The sequence below is a fragment of the Balaenoptera ricei genome, chromosome 9, assembly GCF_028023285.1.
Source record: "Balaenoptera ricei isolate mBalRic1 chromosome 9, mBalRic1.hap2, whole genome shotgun sequence".
Lineage (NCBI taxonomy): Eukaryota > Metazoa > Chordata > Mammalia > Artiodactyla > Balaenopteridae > Balaenoptera > Balaenoptera ricei.
The window spans coordinates 20,396,283-20,412,557 of NC_082647.1; the positions used below are offsets into that span (position 1 = coordinate 20,396,283).

At 37.6% G+C, this 16,275-nt stretch overlaps 1 protein-coding gene across 1 annotated transcript in view; it reads left to right on the forward strand.

The window, feature by feature from the left end:
- Window positions 1-16,275, forward strand: part of CHCHD3 (coiled-coil-helix-coiled-coil-helix domain containing 3) — a 279,252-nt gene that overhangs the window by 175,796 nt on the left and 87,181 nt on the right. Inside the window, exon 5 of the mRNA XM_059933355.1 lies at window positions 5,568-5,651. Coding sequence (XP_059789338.1) covers window positions 5,568-5,651 — 84 coding nt within the window. The remainder of the gene's footprint in view (window positions 1-5,567; window positions 5,652-16,275) is intronic.

A 16,275-nucleotide genomic window follows, 5' to 3' on the forward strand; every position in this document is an offset into this window, starting at 1 on the left:
TCAGGTCTCTTCTGAAAAGAGGCGAGTCTTTAAGGAAATAAATATGTGTTGTGTACTTCATTTTGAATCTGGCTACCAACACTGAGTGAAAACATCAAAATGTTTATGTGTTGGGTTTCTTAAAACTTGATTTCCTTATTTTCCTTCTCTTGTATATGGGATGCTCTTGTTTTCCGTAATGATCCACTTAGGCATTTTCTGTCATGTTTTCAAGCCCAATCACGTTATCCCAAATCTAACAGGATCTGAAAACTAATGAGTACACATTGCCTCTCTAGGAGGAATAGCAAACAGGAGGCGGGTGGAAAATTTTATATCCATTTTTTCCCCTAAGAAACGATTCTACTATAACAGTGAATAATGTTTTAATCCTCTTTGTTTTCATTTGTTCGTGTACAGTGATTCCATGTCTATTAGAGTTATACATAGAAGTTTTATTCCTTGCAGTTGGTTTACCGCTTTTTCTTAAGTTGCGTGTGACTCTCCATCCTCGGCAGCTATTAGCGTAGTCAGTGCATCCCAGGCTTATGTAACTTTCAGGATTCATTTGTGTGACTTTCCCTCCCAGCCTCACATTAACTGTTTCAAAGCAATGTGCCACTGAGGTGTTGTGGCCATCTTTCTTGCTCTGTTATTGTCCCCAGTAGATCTCAGACTATTGATTCTGTTGACAGTCGAGGGAGAGATTTGTGTTGTTAGCCTGTGGTTGGGTGTTTTCAGGGCTTTGGAGGTAGTTCCTCTTCAGTATTCATATCTGACCTTTTGGCATGTTGCTTTAAAAAAAATTCCAAGGATTATGTCTTAGAAAAGTGAATATGGATATTTCTGCATATCCTTTATTTAGGTTGTAATCAGCCTCTCAAAATTAAATTTGGTGGTTGGTGTAGTCCATATTAGGCTGAAGCAGTATACTTGTGGTATTGAATTCTTAGTGTTTTCTAAATAGCTGTAATAGAATATCTGTTACATTTTCTTTGCTTAAAAAAAGAAATCTCACTGTGCAACTATATGTGAACAAAAGCAACATTATTTAGTGAAAATGTTTTAAGAACCATGGTGGGTAATGTCATGCATTTAGTGGGGGAGAGAATCAAGTGCTAACACATTAAGCATGTAGTAGGTAAAATAATTTCCATGCTATAAATAACTGTTCAAGTTGTTAAATTTTTTTGGTTGTTAATATAATCGCTGAATCACTCACTCTTACAGCTTTTGTACCATGTTATGTTTCCATCTGATAGTCAAGGATAAATGTATGTGATATGTTTAAAAAATATTTTTTTGATTAAAGAAGTATAACTTTGTTATAGAAATTTTGGAAAATAGAGAATGGTCTAAGTAAGAAAACTGTCCCACTATGCGTATCGTATCCACTGTTAACATCTTAGCGTACGTTACACTTTTCCTATGTCTACATAACTGGATGCGCAACTTTCCCTGTCCTTCCCTTCTGTCCCCTACCCCTGTTTATTAACCAAAATTAGGAACTCAGTGTACATGGTAATTTGTGACCATTCTCTCCCCCTTTAATATTTTGAGTTAAAAAATCAATTATTCTATTAAAACATTATTTTTTAATGGGTCTCAATGTTTAATCATTATGGCTAGACTGAAATCTTTATAATAAATATCCTGTTGTTGGACCATATCTTATTTACACAGACCTCTGTTGTTCCCACTTTTTTGTTGCTTTAAGTAATGTTGGCTGCATTTTCTTAGATATGTTTGTGTGCTTTTCTTAATATTTCCTAGGATTAAATGCCTAGAAGTGAAATTGGCTAACTGATGTGCAAATTAACAGTAGTAGAGATATACACACACACATCCATATATTTATATAGTTGTTTTTATAAATTTTAATATGCTTTATTTAGACTTAAATGTTTATCGACTTAAAATGTTTATACAGTTAAATTCATTCTTTGTGATATAGAGTTGTTTGAGTTTTGACAGATGCATGCACTTATCTAACCACCACCATAATCAAGAAGCAGAATAGTTCCCTCACCTCAAAAAATTCCCTCCTTTGTCTTTTGACTACAAAGTGTGTTTATTTTTAATATGGAAAATATAAAGAAAAATAATTGGAAACTATCCATAAGCTTACCACCCTGCTATAACTTCTGTTGAATATCCTTCTGGTCATTTGTTTTTTTCTTCTTCCCTACAAAAAAAGAGATCATACTGTCCTTTCTGTTTATAGTCTTTTTCTTTTTCTTACTTAATATATATTGAGTATATTTTAATTAAACTGTTAGATTGGTTTTTTTGTCTTTTTTTTTGGCTGCGTTGGGTCTTTGTTGCTGCGTGCAGGCTTTCTCTACTTGTGCAGAGCGGGGGCTACTCTTGGTTGAGGTGCTCAGCCTTCTCATTGCGGTGGCTTCTCTTGTTGTGGAGCATGGGCTCTAGGTGCGCGGGCTTCAGTAGTTGATACACATGAGCCCTAGAGCGCGCGGGCTCAGTAGTTTTGGCACATGGGCTTATTTGCTCCGCGGCATGTGGGATCTTCCCGGACCAGGGATCAAACCTGTGTTCCCTGCATTGGCAGGTGGATTCTTAACCACTGTGCCACCAGGGAAGTCCCTAGATTGGTTTTTGTTTTTGTTTTTGTTTTTGTTTCTTTGCAATTCTAAATAATCTTAACATGAATATCTTTGCATGTTGCCATAATTACTTAAGTCCTAAAAGTGGAGTGTTTAGATCTCAGTGCATATGTACAGTTTTCAAACTTATTTACATTTTGTCAAATGGATTTTTAAAATACTTGTGCCAGTTTACATTCTGACAGACAGTGTCTTGAAGAGCATGTTTTTCCTGTATCCTGGGCAATATTATTTTTATATTTTTAAATTTGATAGATGGATTATGGAATTTTGTTATTTTAATTTTCATTTTTTGATTTCTTGTGGGGTTGGGTTTTTTTTTAATGTGTTTATTATTTACTGTTTTGTGTGAATTGCCAGTCTATGTCATTTGCATGTTTTTCTCTTGGCTCTTTTGGGGAGCAGGGTGGGGTGGAGGGCTTATTTTTTAAGTGCTCTATATGTTAGTAACACTAATTTCACAGTTAGAGGTTGGTATTTCTTTGTCATTTGCTTATTCATTTTATTTAATGTTTTTTTATTTAATGGAGGGTCTCATAAATCCATTCTTTTGCATTTTCTTTATATTTTGGAGGTATGTGTTGAATTTAGAAAGATCTTTTCTCTTTAGATCATATAGTCATGAATATTTTCTTCACACTTTATCAAAAATTCTTTCTCCATTTACTTTTTCTTTTATATTCCTGACAGACTAGTGAGGTTTTTACTGTGCTGTATCAGGGAGTCATAGATTATGTACTTGCATATACATGTATTTTTATCTAATTTCAATATTTTGTTTTTTAATTATTCCTGTGCTTCCAAGCAGCATGAACTTTTCATTGAAATCTTCTATTCACACTGTAATAGCACAGTCACATTTAAATGTGTGCCAAGTTTAAGCAAGTCCTCTTATTTTTTTCCCCATTGCTGTCTTTGGTGTGCATTTTAGATACTATCTATCAGATTTCTTGGTTGACATTAGGGGAAAAAAAAGTACTTACATTGTTAAATAACTGTTTCTTTGTTTTTAACATGCTGCAGGATATTGAAGTCAAAGTAAGTAGCAAAACAATGACCTACAACAAAGGAGCCAATGGGTTCACCTAAATTAAGCATATTGTGACAGTCACCCTTACACCGGTTGAGCCAGACGACCCTTGATCATGTTGCAAAGAAAATATGGCACAAGAATGGGAATGCCAAAATATATACTTCTGTTATTACTTAAAATTACTAGTCAGGCATGTATTCAACATTCATTGAACAAAAAATATGTTAAAAACTTTTCTAACATGGGGTATTGTAGGGAGTTCTGTTCTCTCAGAGATAACTAACGGTCACTTAAACATAATAAAAATAGAAACAACAGTTTAAGAAATGCATTTTTTCATTCTCTTTTCCCGCCAGTTTTATTGAGATATAATTGACATACAGCACTGTATGAGGTTAAGGTGCACAGCATAATGATCTGACTTGCATCATCATGAAATGATGACCACAATTAGTTTAGTGAACATCCATCATCTCGTACAGATACAACATTAAAGAAATAGAAAAAAAAAATGCTTTTCCTTGTGAACTCATAGGATTTACCTGCTTACGAACTTTCATTTATAAGGTAGAGCAGTATTAATTATCTTATCATGTTGAACATTACATTCCTAATATTAATTTATCTTACAACTGGAAATTTGTACCTCTTGACTACCTTCATCTAATTCCCCCTCCCCTCTCCCCGCATCTCTGGTAACCACAAATATGATCTCTTTTTCTATGAGTCTTTTTGTTCGTTTGTTTTTGAAGTATAATTGACGTACAACACTGTGTTAGTTCCTGGTGCACACCATAGTGATTCGATATTTCTGTACATTACAAAATGATCACCATGATAAGTCTAGTTGCCATCTGTCACCATACAAAGATATTAACTAATTATAGACTACATTCCCCACACTGTACATTTCACATTTGTGAATCATTTATTTTGTAACTGGAAGTTTGTGCCTCTTAATCTCCCTCACCTATTTCTCTCCTCCCCCATACCCCTCCCCTCTGACAGTCTGTTTCTTCTCTGTAACTATGACTCTGTTTCTGTTTGGTTATGTTTGTTCATTGTTTTGTTTTGTAGATTCCACATGTAAGTGAAATCATACAATATTTGTCTTTCTCTGTGTGCCTTATTTTACTTAGCATAATACCCTCTAGGTCCATCCATGTTGTTCCAAATGGCAAGATTTCAAAGAAATGCATTTTTAAACTTAGCTTGAAAAACATTCAAAAGTAAGCATCTTTATCATTATTTTTTTCAAGATTAAATATTTTATTACTTGATTTTTAATTTTGTAAAAAAAAGATCTTATGAATTAGAAGTGGGATAACTAAGAGTTTTAAAATTACTTTTATTATTTTATTATTAATTATTTAAAATTATTCAAATAAACAAATACAATAGTTTTTGCCCTTTTTGCCAAAGACAGCTACTTCATTAGAAAGGAAGTAGACCAATACATGTGTTTATATGCTGGTTTCACTGGGTAGGTTAAGGGTTCTCAAACGTGAAGGTTGATGTACAAAATCTTATATAGGCGTTTTCTTGTGGTTATCGCTCCAGAAAGCTGGTTAATAACCACGTGTCTTATACCTGGAATAAAATCAAAGTTTTATTGTGCAAAATATTAATCCTTGAAATTACTCTTCGAAAGAGAAGTTAAATAAAACTGTCTGTGCTGTATTCTGACATTATCAAAAACACTTGGACAAAGTAGGACACACCTGTTATAGTTAACAACCAGTGCAATGCAGACTCATTCTTTACATTTAGATGCAGCAGTCCTCATCTTATTAATGTTTTTTTCTATGGCAGAGACCTAATAGATTGCAAAAATCTTCATCTTTGAATACTTATTTCTAATGCAATTTATACTTCTGCTTTGCTGTTACTGCTTTTTCTTCATGTAGTATATTCTTCATTTCTTTTTTTAGGCTAAGCAGCTGGAAGAGAAAGATCGGATGATAAAGAAGCAGGATGCATTCTACAAAGAGCAGCTGGCTAGACTGGAGGAGAGGGTATGACTATTTCTTGTCAGTGATTCTCTTCTTTTACCACATTTGCAGTGTTCCCATGTATATATTTAAAAATCAGTACCTTAGCACTGTAACTGCTTTTTCTCGTTAAAAAGGGGCCAGGAAATGAAGACGCCAAGCATGCAGATCATTCTCGAAGATAATGTCATTTTTACTTTGGTAGTTTTGCGTATTGTTGTGTTGTTTGTTCATTGATGCATTTTACTACTAAGGAACTGCTTCCAAATATTTTTCCCTGTATGTTTAGAAACTGCATTGTCTCCAGGTCAAACAGTAGAGTGCTACTGTTGGCTTTCCCAAACGTTGACTAAACTTGAGCACGTTCTTAGAAATGGTAGTGTTTTAAAGGATAAATTGTCTTTGTGAAAGCTGTTTCACTGCACTTGTGGCCAAGAAATGAATGTCTTTTTCAAAACTGGTGGACAGGAGCTAAATAGTAGGACTCAGGAGAAGAGTTAGGATGAGGAGTGGAGGAAGTACCTCTGATTTACCTGACCCTAGAATTTGACAGAGATGCAAAGAAGGAAATTAAGGCTGAAACAAAAGGAAGCAGTGGGTTTAAGAATGGGAGCTTGGGGACCCAATCAGTGCCCCTGTTCAATGAAGTATATTTGTTGTCTAGGATAAGTTCATACATAGACCATGAGGTTACAAAGCTAGTTTCCTCTTTGCTTTGATTGAGACCCCCAAAGTTGATTGATTTAGAATAGGTTGTTTCATAAGAAACTAGATAAACTAAGAAATAAACTATCCAGCCCCATTCAGTACAAATATTTGTATGTTGATCGTCTTCACCTGTCTCTGTATGTCACTGAACTGAGTGCTTCTTGAGTGTAGGGACCATTTCTCACTGATTCAGCAGATATCTGCCTAATATATGCCAGGCCCTGATAGTGCCAGAGATATGCTAATGAAGAAAGTGAACTAAACTTCTGCCCTCATGGAGCTTAAATTCAATTAAAACCTCGTCAACATGTTGAATGGCAGATTGTGATAATATGGGAAACAGTAAAGCGGGGGAAAAGGAGTCCCAGGGCCTAGGAGTGTAGGTGTGGGGTTGGGTGGAGAGGGAAGGCCTGTCTAATGGGATGGTATCTGGGAAGAGGTCTGTAGCAATGGGAAGCAGGCCAACACCAAGAGGGCTTTTGAGTGGAAGAGTATTCTGGCTGCTGTCTTGGGCAAGAACTGAAGCAAGAGGGACTTAGAGGTAATAGTGGTAATTCAGAAAAGGGGTGGTGATGGCTTGGGCCAGGGTGCTAGCAGTGGAGGAATGAGATGTGGTTGGATGTTTCCCAGGCAGAGGTGACCAGATTTGCTGATGGTTTTGAACATGAGTGAAAGAAAGAGCTCAGAGATATTCTAGGTCTATGGCTTTTACAGCTAGAAGGATGGATTTTCCAAGGTGAAGGCTATTAAAATACGGATCTGGATGTGGGTAGTGGAGGAAATCAGTTCGATTTTGGATATGGTAAGTTTGGGATGCTACTTAAGACATCCAGGTAGAGATGTTAAATAAGCATAAAGTGGAAATGCTTAGCACAGAAGTCAGCACATTTTTCTGTAAAGGGCCAGATAGTAAATATTGCAGGCTTTGCAGGCCATGTATGGTTTCTGTTGCAACTACTCGACTCTGCCATTGTAATGTGAAAGCAGCCATAGCCAATATGTCAGTGAACAAGTGTGACTGTTCTAATATATAGACACTGAAGTTAGAATTTCATGTAATTTTCAAATGTCATGAAATACTCTTCTTCTGATTCTTTTCCCCCAACCATTTAAAAACGTAACACCATTCTTAGGGCTGTACTAAAACAGGTGGCGGGCTGGATTTGCCCCATGAGTTGTGGTTTGCAGAAGCCTGGTTTAGTGCACAGGTTCTGACATCAGGTGGCTTGGATTCAAATCCCTGAACTGGCATTTACCTGCTGCATATCATGGAGCATCTAACGTAAACTTCCAGTTTCCTCAGCTATAAAATGAAAAGTATAAAGCTATACTTACCTCATTAATTTGTTAAATGAGATAATTCTCACAAATCACCTATATTAGTGTCCAGGACAGGGTAACCATTCAGTCAGTGGTAGCTCTACTTTTACTTCTGTCCATCCAGAGCACTGTTCCTGATACAATGAGTAAATGTTAGCTGAATAAAATGATTGAGTGAAAGTTTTTGAGGTGATTAACCAGGACCTGCTTTTTCCCCACCCAGTGATAGTTTTCTTTGCTTTCAAGTATTTCTATGCTAGATACCTTTTGAAGTCCTCATCGATTACTGTTAGGTATAAGAAAAGGCACTAATAAATATTTACCCATTTCTCATAAATCCACCAATTTGATAGAGATATTCAGTGATGGGTGTGAGGCACTGAGAGGATTTGCTCTTGGCCAATTAAAGGGTCTGCCTAACAGTTAACTATTGTTTCTGGTCTCAGGTTAGAACAAGGCGGGGAAGGTCAGGTGGATATGGTGTGCTGATACCAAATCATTGTCACAAACGTCTTCTTACAACACACAAACACACATCTTTTCTTTTTTGAAGATGAGGCTGGAAAGTAGTTATTTAGGAATTTTAACTGAAATCTGAGAAGCTGAGTGAACTTAGAAGAATGCTGAGGTGGAACAATCACACTATTATTAGTTAATACTTAATAACTCCATACTTAAGAACGTGTGGTGGAAAGAATGCTGGACTAGGAGTCAGAAGGCATGGTTTTTTCATCTAGTTTTGTGACAATTCAGCTAATTTCTCGTGGTCTCTGGTTCTTCATCTATAAAGTGGGGATAATACTCTGTTCCTTACTCACCTTTGTGAGTTATTGGAGGGACCAGATAAAATGATACATTTAAAAGCCCCTTGAAAACTGGAAAGAGCTTAGCAAATGTAAGCTGTTGCCATTAAAGAATATTTCCTTTCCATTGTGTGCAAGATACTAAAAATCATAAAATTACTTTAGTGTTATTCAGCTTCCTGGTGTCTTCTGCCCATTTTATAATACCTTGTTTTTGTTTATTACTGCCATTCCTAAAGTACCTAAGGTGAATTTTGTCCAATTGAATTTCATCTAGGAATATTTGAGAGACATTTAGGTGTCCAGAGATGAAGCATTTTCTAGGCTTAATGCAAAAGATTGTAAAGAGGGTTTTTCCTGTGACGACAGTGAAAAGTACAACGTCTAACCATTTCTGTTAGAAATTCTACACACTTTGTGTTAAAAGATGTAAAATGCCCAATCCAATAGTGGGTAATGTAAGAAAAAAAATGATTGTGGTATTATAACTTGCAGAATCATTAACTTACAGTGAAATCCAGGTTCCTGTTTAAAATTCAAGTTTAAAAGTGGATATAAGTACATATCTTTCTCTATTTTAACCAAGTGAACTTAAGAAACCGTACACTGAATAGCAGGTGGTATATTAATGGAGAGGAGGGGACACTCAATCTTTTACAGAGTCATTACAGGGATGATTTCTAAGAGCACCGTACCATCTGCCCATCAGCTAGATATGCAAACACAGTAATTGTATACATAATCACTTTTTTATGGCTCAGTCTTATTACTCAACTATTCATTTTCATTGACTTGATGCAAATTTCGTGATGCACCTACAGCATGATACCCCTAAAAGTTATTTTAATATCTCATTGTCCTTCTTTTACTTTGAAGTGAGAAATTCATGGTCATTTGAGAATTATGAACCCAAGTCTATTGAGCATTTGAAGCACATTCAGTTCTGTAGTACAGCTTGGTGTGCCTCTTGGTTCTATTTCAATAAACTCCTTATCAGTTAGAGATTCCCTTGTGTGAATGGAGCTTTCTCGTCCCAGGTATTTATATTGGCTGGTTCACCAGGAGTCTGAGATAACTTTCTCCTTTCACTAACTCGGGAGGAGTAATAAGTGTAATTTAACTGGACACCAATTTCACGCTTCTCAGAACCAGTATGCAAAAGCAGCAACTCTTTACTGAGAAAGAAGGTCAAAGCCATTTAAAAGTTTTTTGAGTCCTTGTTTCATTGCAAATGTTGCCAGCTTCATCAAACAACTTTGACGTGGACGTGAGATAAACTTTTGTATTTTAAGAACGTGGACTTCCCTGGTGGCGCAGTGGTTAAGAATCCGCCTGCCAATGCAGGGGACACGGGTTCAAGCCCTGGTCCGAGAAGATCCCATGTGCCGTGGAGCAACTAAGCCCGTGCGCCACAACTACTGAGCCCACGTGCCACAACTACTGAAGCCCGTGTGCCTAGAGCCCGTGCTCCGCAACAAGAGAAGCCACCGCAATGAGAAGCCCACGCACTGCAATGAAGAGTAGCCCCCGCTCACCGCAACTAGAGAAAGCCTGCGTGCAGCAACGAAAACCCAATGCAGCCAAAAATAAATAAATAAATTAAAAGGAAAAAAAAAAAAAAAAAAAAGAACATGAGAGGTGTTGCATGTAGGTATGCCCTAATTGAGAGAGGCTTGAATATCAATTCCTGGTGGTTGAGGTAAGAGGCTTGAGAGTATTTATTCCTGTTGGGTGATTTGATGAAAGAAAGCCCAGGGCAGCTTTCAAAGAAAAGGTTCTTAGATGTTTTTAAGAAGCCTTTGCCAGTCCCTCAGGGAATTCTCCATAATGCTTTGTGTACCTCCCTTAATGTGCCACATTTATGATAACTGTGATTAGTTATCTGTGTTTATTTTGTAAACTCCTTGAGGATAAAGGTCATTTTCTTATTTCTGTATTTTCCACAACTCACGTAGTAGGCGTGCAGTGAACGAATCCTACATTTACTAAGCTTATGCTGTAAAGTTAGGTCCAAGCTATTAGTGTACAGTCCTTAAGTATTCACAAAATATTTAGTATCTTCATTAGTTGTTTAAATTAATAATCTAAATCTATCCTGTGAGAAAATCAAGTTTAACTTTGAATATCTGGATATTTATAGCATCCTCATCATCCTAGTAGCTAACAATAACATTTTTTGAGTATTTATGTTGTGCTGGGCACTTTGCATGGATTATGTCATTTTATTATCATAAACAACCCTATGAGGCTGTCAACCCTGTTGTTTGGATGAAGGTCCTAAGGCTTCAAGTAACTTGCCCAAGAATATACAGACAAAATGTGATCTGGATTTGAGCCAGGTCCAACACCTGAGCTTTTAGCCATTGTCCAGTACCATCTTTAATGTTTGTCAGTTGTGCACTTAAGAAGTTAAATCCTGCTGATTGCTTTGTTAGTTCTTTGGGTAGTAAATTAACTCCTTCTGGCTTCTAATACAACTTTTTAGGTCCTGATGTTAAAACTTGATCAGTGCTACCTCATAACCTGAAAATGTTAAGCATTCAAAATGCCTAATTTTCTCCCCAGGATTTGGCACTTCCTGGGAAAATTGGACCAAAAGGGAATAAACAGGGTCTTATTACTTAGCGACTGCAGCATGATACCCCCAAGAGTTACTGTAATATCTAGTTGTGCTGCTTTTACTTTGAAGTAAGAAATTCATAGTCATTCAGGCAGTTTAGAAATGTCTTTGAGGCATTCATTCATTCATATGTTCACAGTGTTACTACAGGATAGTCATCTCATTCCATCTCTAGAAAGAAAACAAACTTTCTGTAACTGTTTTATCAACTGTTTTGATGGTTATTTAATTAGAGCCTGGATTGCCTGCTCCCGGAACATCCATTGCCTGGATATTCTTCAGGAAAGTGTGTATTTTTCCCGTAGTCTTTTAGCCCTCTGGAAGGAAATTGAGAGGCAGGACCAAGGCCATGTCATAACAGGGCAGAATCCAGATTCTCCCAGGATCTTGTAGGATGAAGGACCCCTCACTCCCCAGGACATCTAGAGATATGAGTTCTTTGATGATTAGTGTGTCTTGCATGTCTGACTTCTCAATTATGAATTGAATTGATTTGCTCTACTGAATGCACTTTGCTCTTGGCGTTCATGAGAATGGTGGGGTTTGGCACAGCATGAAGAGAGCTGTAAAAGGCCTGGTGGCTTGAGGAGCTGAGGGAGATCAGAGAGCTTAGTTGGGTACTGTTACAGTGTTCAGATCAACAGGGTAGTGGGGTATGTATTGCTTTCAGTTTACAGGCTCCTCTGGATTTCAGCAGCTATTTACATACACATTGCAGTCAGCCGCATACAATTAAGGAGGAGAGGGAATTATACAAGCTGAGCAAAAGAGAGCAGGGCAAAGAGAATGGTGAAAAATAAGTTGTCATTAAGAAGAAAAGTACTTTACTAGTTCATCACCTGTGGAGAGAGTTGCTAATTAAATTCTAAGGTCATGCTTACATCAAATGAGCAATTTTTAAAAGCCTTTTTACTTATAGTGGGTGGCATTTCTTCTGTTGCATCACAGTGTTGGGCTCATCTGTATGATTAATTGGCTTTTTTGATTGCTTGACGACTTCTCTGTCATTAGTACCTTCATTTCTGTGTTCCTCTTTGCAAAGCTTGGGGGAAAAATAATGCCAAGAATGATAATAAAGAGAAATGACAACAGAGCAGATTATCGCCAGCCCAGTGTGTTCCTTATGCAAAGAAATTATTATGCATTTTTACTACCAGATGAAGTCTGTCACTGTAAAAATATCTCATTGAGCAGAGCTGGGTCAGCCATTTCAAGGGATTAATACAGGGTAGAATCACAGACCACTGACCTCTGAGATCCTAAAACATAAACAGTCTTTTTTGGGGTAGGGCGATAACTACTTAGACTCAATTTATGGGATTAAAAAAACCCTTTGATGTTTTCCCCCTGAGGTGCTTTCTAAACAGTTGTCAGTGATTCTAGGTCATATGGGTAGCTGATATATACACTAAATAATGTGCATGTTTTGGCCATGCACTGTGATATAGCAAATTTAACACAATAGTTAAAAGCATAACTTTGTGGTAGATATGCCTCCGTAGGTTATGCTAGTTTGCATTTGTCGGCTTAGACAGAGAGATTATTCCTTTGACACTTGGAAATTTTGTACTGGCCTCCTCATTCATCTTTAAATCAAGGCAGTTTCTCTGTGGTTTCTGTAGTTACCGAGAGTTGAAGAAAGAGATAAGCCTCTCTGGTCCAGGAGTTTGGATGTTGAAGGCATAGAAGCCAATGTCACTTTTAATCGTAATGCCATTACAGACGGCAGAGGTGTCAGCAAAGTTTTCAGCATGTACCTTGAGTTGCTCTGAGATTTTTTTTTTATCATTAACAAGTAATGATAGTTCAAATAAATGCACTTAGATGTTAATTGTTAGGTAGAGAAATTAATAAGGCCCAATATCACCATATCCTTTGTTAATATAATTGAAACAGTTATTTATAACTTAGATTCAGAGACTGAACCCTTTTGCACTCTTACCGGGCTCCCTAAAGGAAGTTTATTATTGCAGATATTCCAAAAGCAGCAAGCAGGGTGGACTTTTTTTTCCCTATTTTATTCTCTAAGGGCAAGAAAATTGATACAGTATAGTGAATATGGGGGTCTTATCCTTAATTCATTATTCAACAAGTCCTCCAAACACATTGGCTTTTCTGTTAACCTCTCTGAATTTTCTCATGGGAAATGTGTCTTGGGTAACCTTGAAATGCTTTTTTAATCTGGCTTTAGGGATACGAGACTTAAATTTTTTCCAGGATGAACTGTTAAAAGTGCATCCTGTAAAAATGATCCCTTTAACTGGAGCCAGTTTTTCTATGCCTAACTTTAGAGGAAAGATTTGCAAATCATGGTATCAGCACTTAATTTGGGGCTCTATTTACCATGTAGGCTGTCAAGAAGTATTAACCTTAAGGTAAGATGAGAATGTGGAGTTCAAAGCTATGGGCTGATGGCACAGAGTATACCAGGTATTAAATAGCATTATCCATCCTGCTTGCTACAGTAAATAGGATTTCACTATTATGATGTGTCAGGGCTTTCAGTGAAATCAAATTTACAAGACACTATACTGCCATCCTCTCTGCTGAGCAGCTTTATTCTGGGATCATATCAGTCCTGTTGGTAGGAAATACTTGTACCAATTGTGCATGGAAATTATAATTTAATGATCTCTTCCTTTTCTCTCTTCAGATCTTAGAATGGACCACTGTGCTTTGCAGCGATAGCCCCAGGGCTCTGAGAAAGAGATAATGTACAGTTCAGCTTTAAAGCCCAGTATTGCCTTTTTTGGGTGCTTGTTATGATCATAAGTGCTAAGATGCCAACAACATGGGTTGCATACTTTCTCAGCTCTTCACATTTCCTTTACCTTGTGAAAGACTCTACAATAAAATAGATTCTGTTTACCATGACAGTTTTTAAAATGGTATGCCACTTGAATGTGTAAAGACAAGGTAAGAAGTAAAGTGTTATGAAATCCAGGGAAAATTAATTCCATTTTTAAAGATTCTGTTCATTTTCTCTGGGGGGGCTCAGTAGGCTGTCTTATTTGAAAAGCAATTAATATCCCCTTTCCTTTCTTCGGAATCTTTTCTTGTTATTGATAAGAATATTGCACCCAGGAAGTCATTCTGTATTTCCTGTGTATTTCCTGTGTATTTGATTGAAAATGAGCTAAATCTCTTAAATTTTCTTTGCATCCAATTTCATAATTAGTGATTGTTTTACTTCTTGGTATCTTGTTTATTTATAAATTTCAAATGTACTCCATTTAGGCAGACCAGCCAGTGCTTATTTCCCTATTTTACTGACTAAAAAATTAAAATACATGAATATTAATTTTTTTAAGGGAAATTGCAGGGCTGGTGTTAGAAGATGCACTTGAATCCCAGTTTTATGTTCAGACCATGAGCCAGCTGTGCCTCTATAAGGGATTACGTTTCAACACATTAGCTTCATTAAGAAAGATATATTTGGTCATTAAAGCATTTGCAAATAGTATTATAACATCATCAAGTAAGAAGTGCCCATATCTGAACTTGGCATATAAAGCAGGTTGGCACGGTTCAGCATTTAATGAAGGGAATCTAAATCCAACCTGGCCATGGAGACTAACATAGGAGTTTGACCCTGGTCATTCTTATCAGAATTTGGGGTGGGGGTGGCGCTAGAGGGGGTCATTGGCATTCACCATTCATTCAAACACACATTTGTTAAATTCCTCCAGTGAGCCAGGCACTGTACGTAGATATAGTGATGAATACAAACGGTACAAACACCTGTTGGCATCGGGTACAGTGCTTTTTCCGTGGAGGCTTTGCCAGACTGTTTTCCAGAGCAGAAATGTTTTGTGAGGAGTAGCTGCTACTTTTTGTCCCTTAAAGGTCTAAAGATCATGGGATTTAAAGTGGAGTTTAGTAGGTTGAAGAGATTCGTCAGGTTAAATGCTCAGATAAAGACCCAATGAACTGGGACTTCCCTGGTGGTGCAGTGGTTGAGAATCCGCCTGCCAATGCAGGGGACATGGGTTCGAGTCCTGGTCCGGGAAGATCCCACATGCTGCGGAGCAACTAAGCCCCTGTGCCGCAACTACTGAGCCTGTGCTCTAGAGCCCATGAGCCACAACTACTGAGCCTGCACACCACAACTACTGAAACCCGCGTGCCTAGAGCCCGTGCTCCGCAGCAAGAGAAGCCACCTCAATGGGAAGCCACAAAGAGTAGCCCCCGCTCGCCGCAACTAGAGAAAGCCTGCTCGCAGCAACGAAGACCCAACGCAGCCAATAAATAGATAGACAGACCCAGTGAACTGGTTGCGTTAAATAGCTATATTTGAAAATAAATGTTAAATATGTAAGTTCCATGAAGACCAGAACTATTTCCACTTCTTGATCACCATGATAGTGCCTGGCACATAATAGGCACTAGATAACTTTTAAAATTAATGTGTTAGTCAGGAAGTGGGATGGGTGCCTTGGCCAAATAATTTTGAGAGTGCTAAGCTTAACTAAGCAGAACAGATTTCTTTACTGTAGGCCTTCTCAGAGTTTATATACATTCTGAGCTTCCAAGATGAGGATACTGCATGCCATGTTTCAGCATTATACTCAAACCATAGAGTCTTTTTTTTCAAGAAACACTCATTAACTTATCCCAGCACGCCACCTGAGATTTTCTGTGCCCTGCGTAATGCCAGGACTTACATTTTTTGAGTCCTTCCTTATCTGCATCCTAGAATGTAGAGGTCGGGCAGCCATAGAAGTTTGTTGATAGAGTTCCTAATTTGAGGGCTTCTGAGGACCTGCAACCATCCTGGAATTGCCTGCCTTTGTACTGTGTTGCAGAAGGGTGGACAGAGGAGAAAGAGGCCTAGGGATTCTAAAGTTCCTCTGGAGGGCTGTGTTCTGACTCTAAACTGTCTTCATAATCTCTGGTCTCTCTAAGAGTCTTTGAGAAAGCTGTACCCATGGTAGCTCAGTTTCATCAGGGCCCTCCCAGCACAGGACACAGAATCATGCCCATTAACCCAAGAGTCGTACATCCTCATGTGAAGAATCGGGCACATAGAATGCCACCAAGGATCTAGGCTCACAGTAGGATTTTTCTTCTTTTTCATGAAATGAAGTAGGAGGGTAATCAGATTTGATAAATATTTAATTACCACTGTGGGTCTTTAACCCAAAAGTGTTTACCAAGATCTAGAGCTGGAGGAACAAGCAAAAGATGTATCAGTATC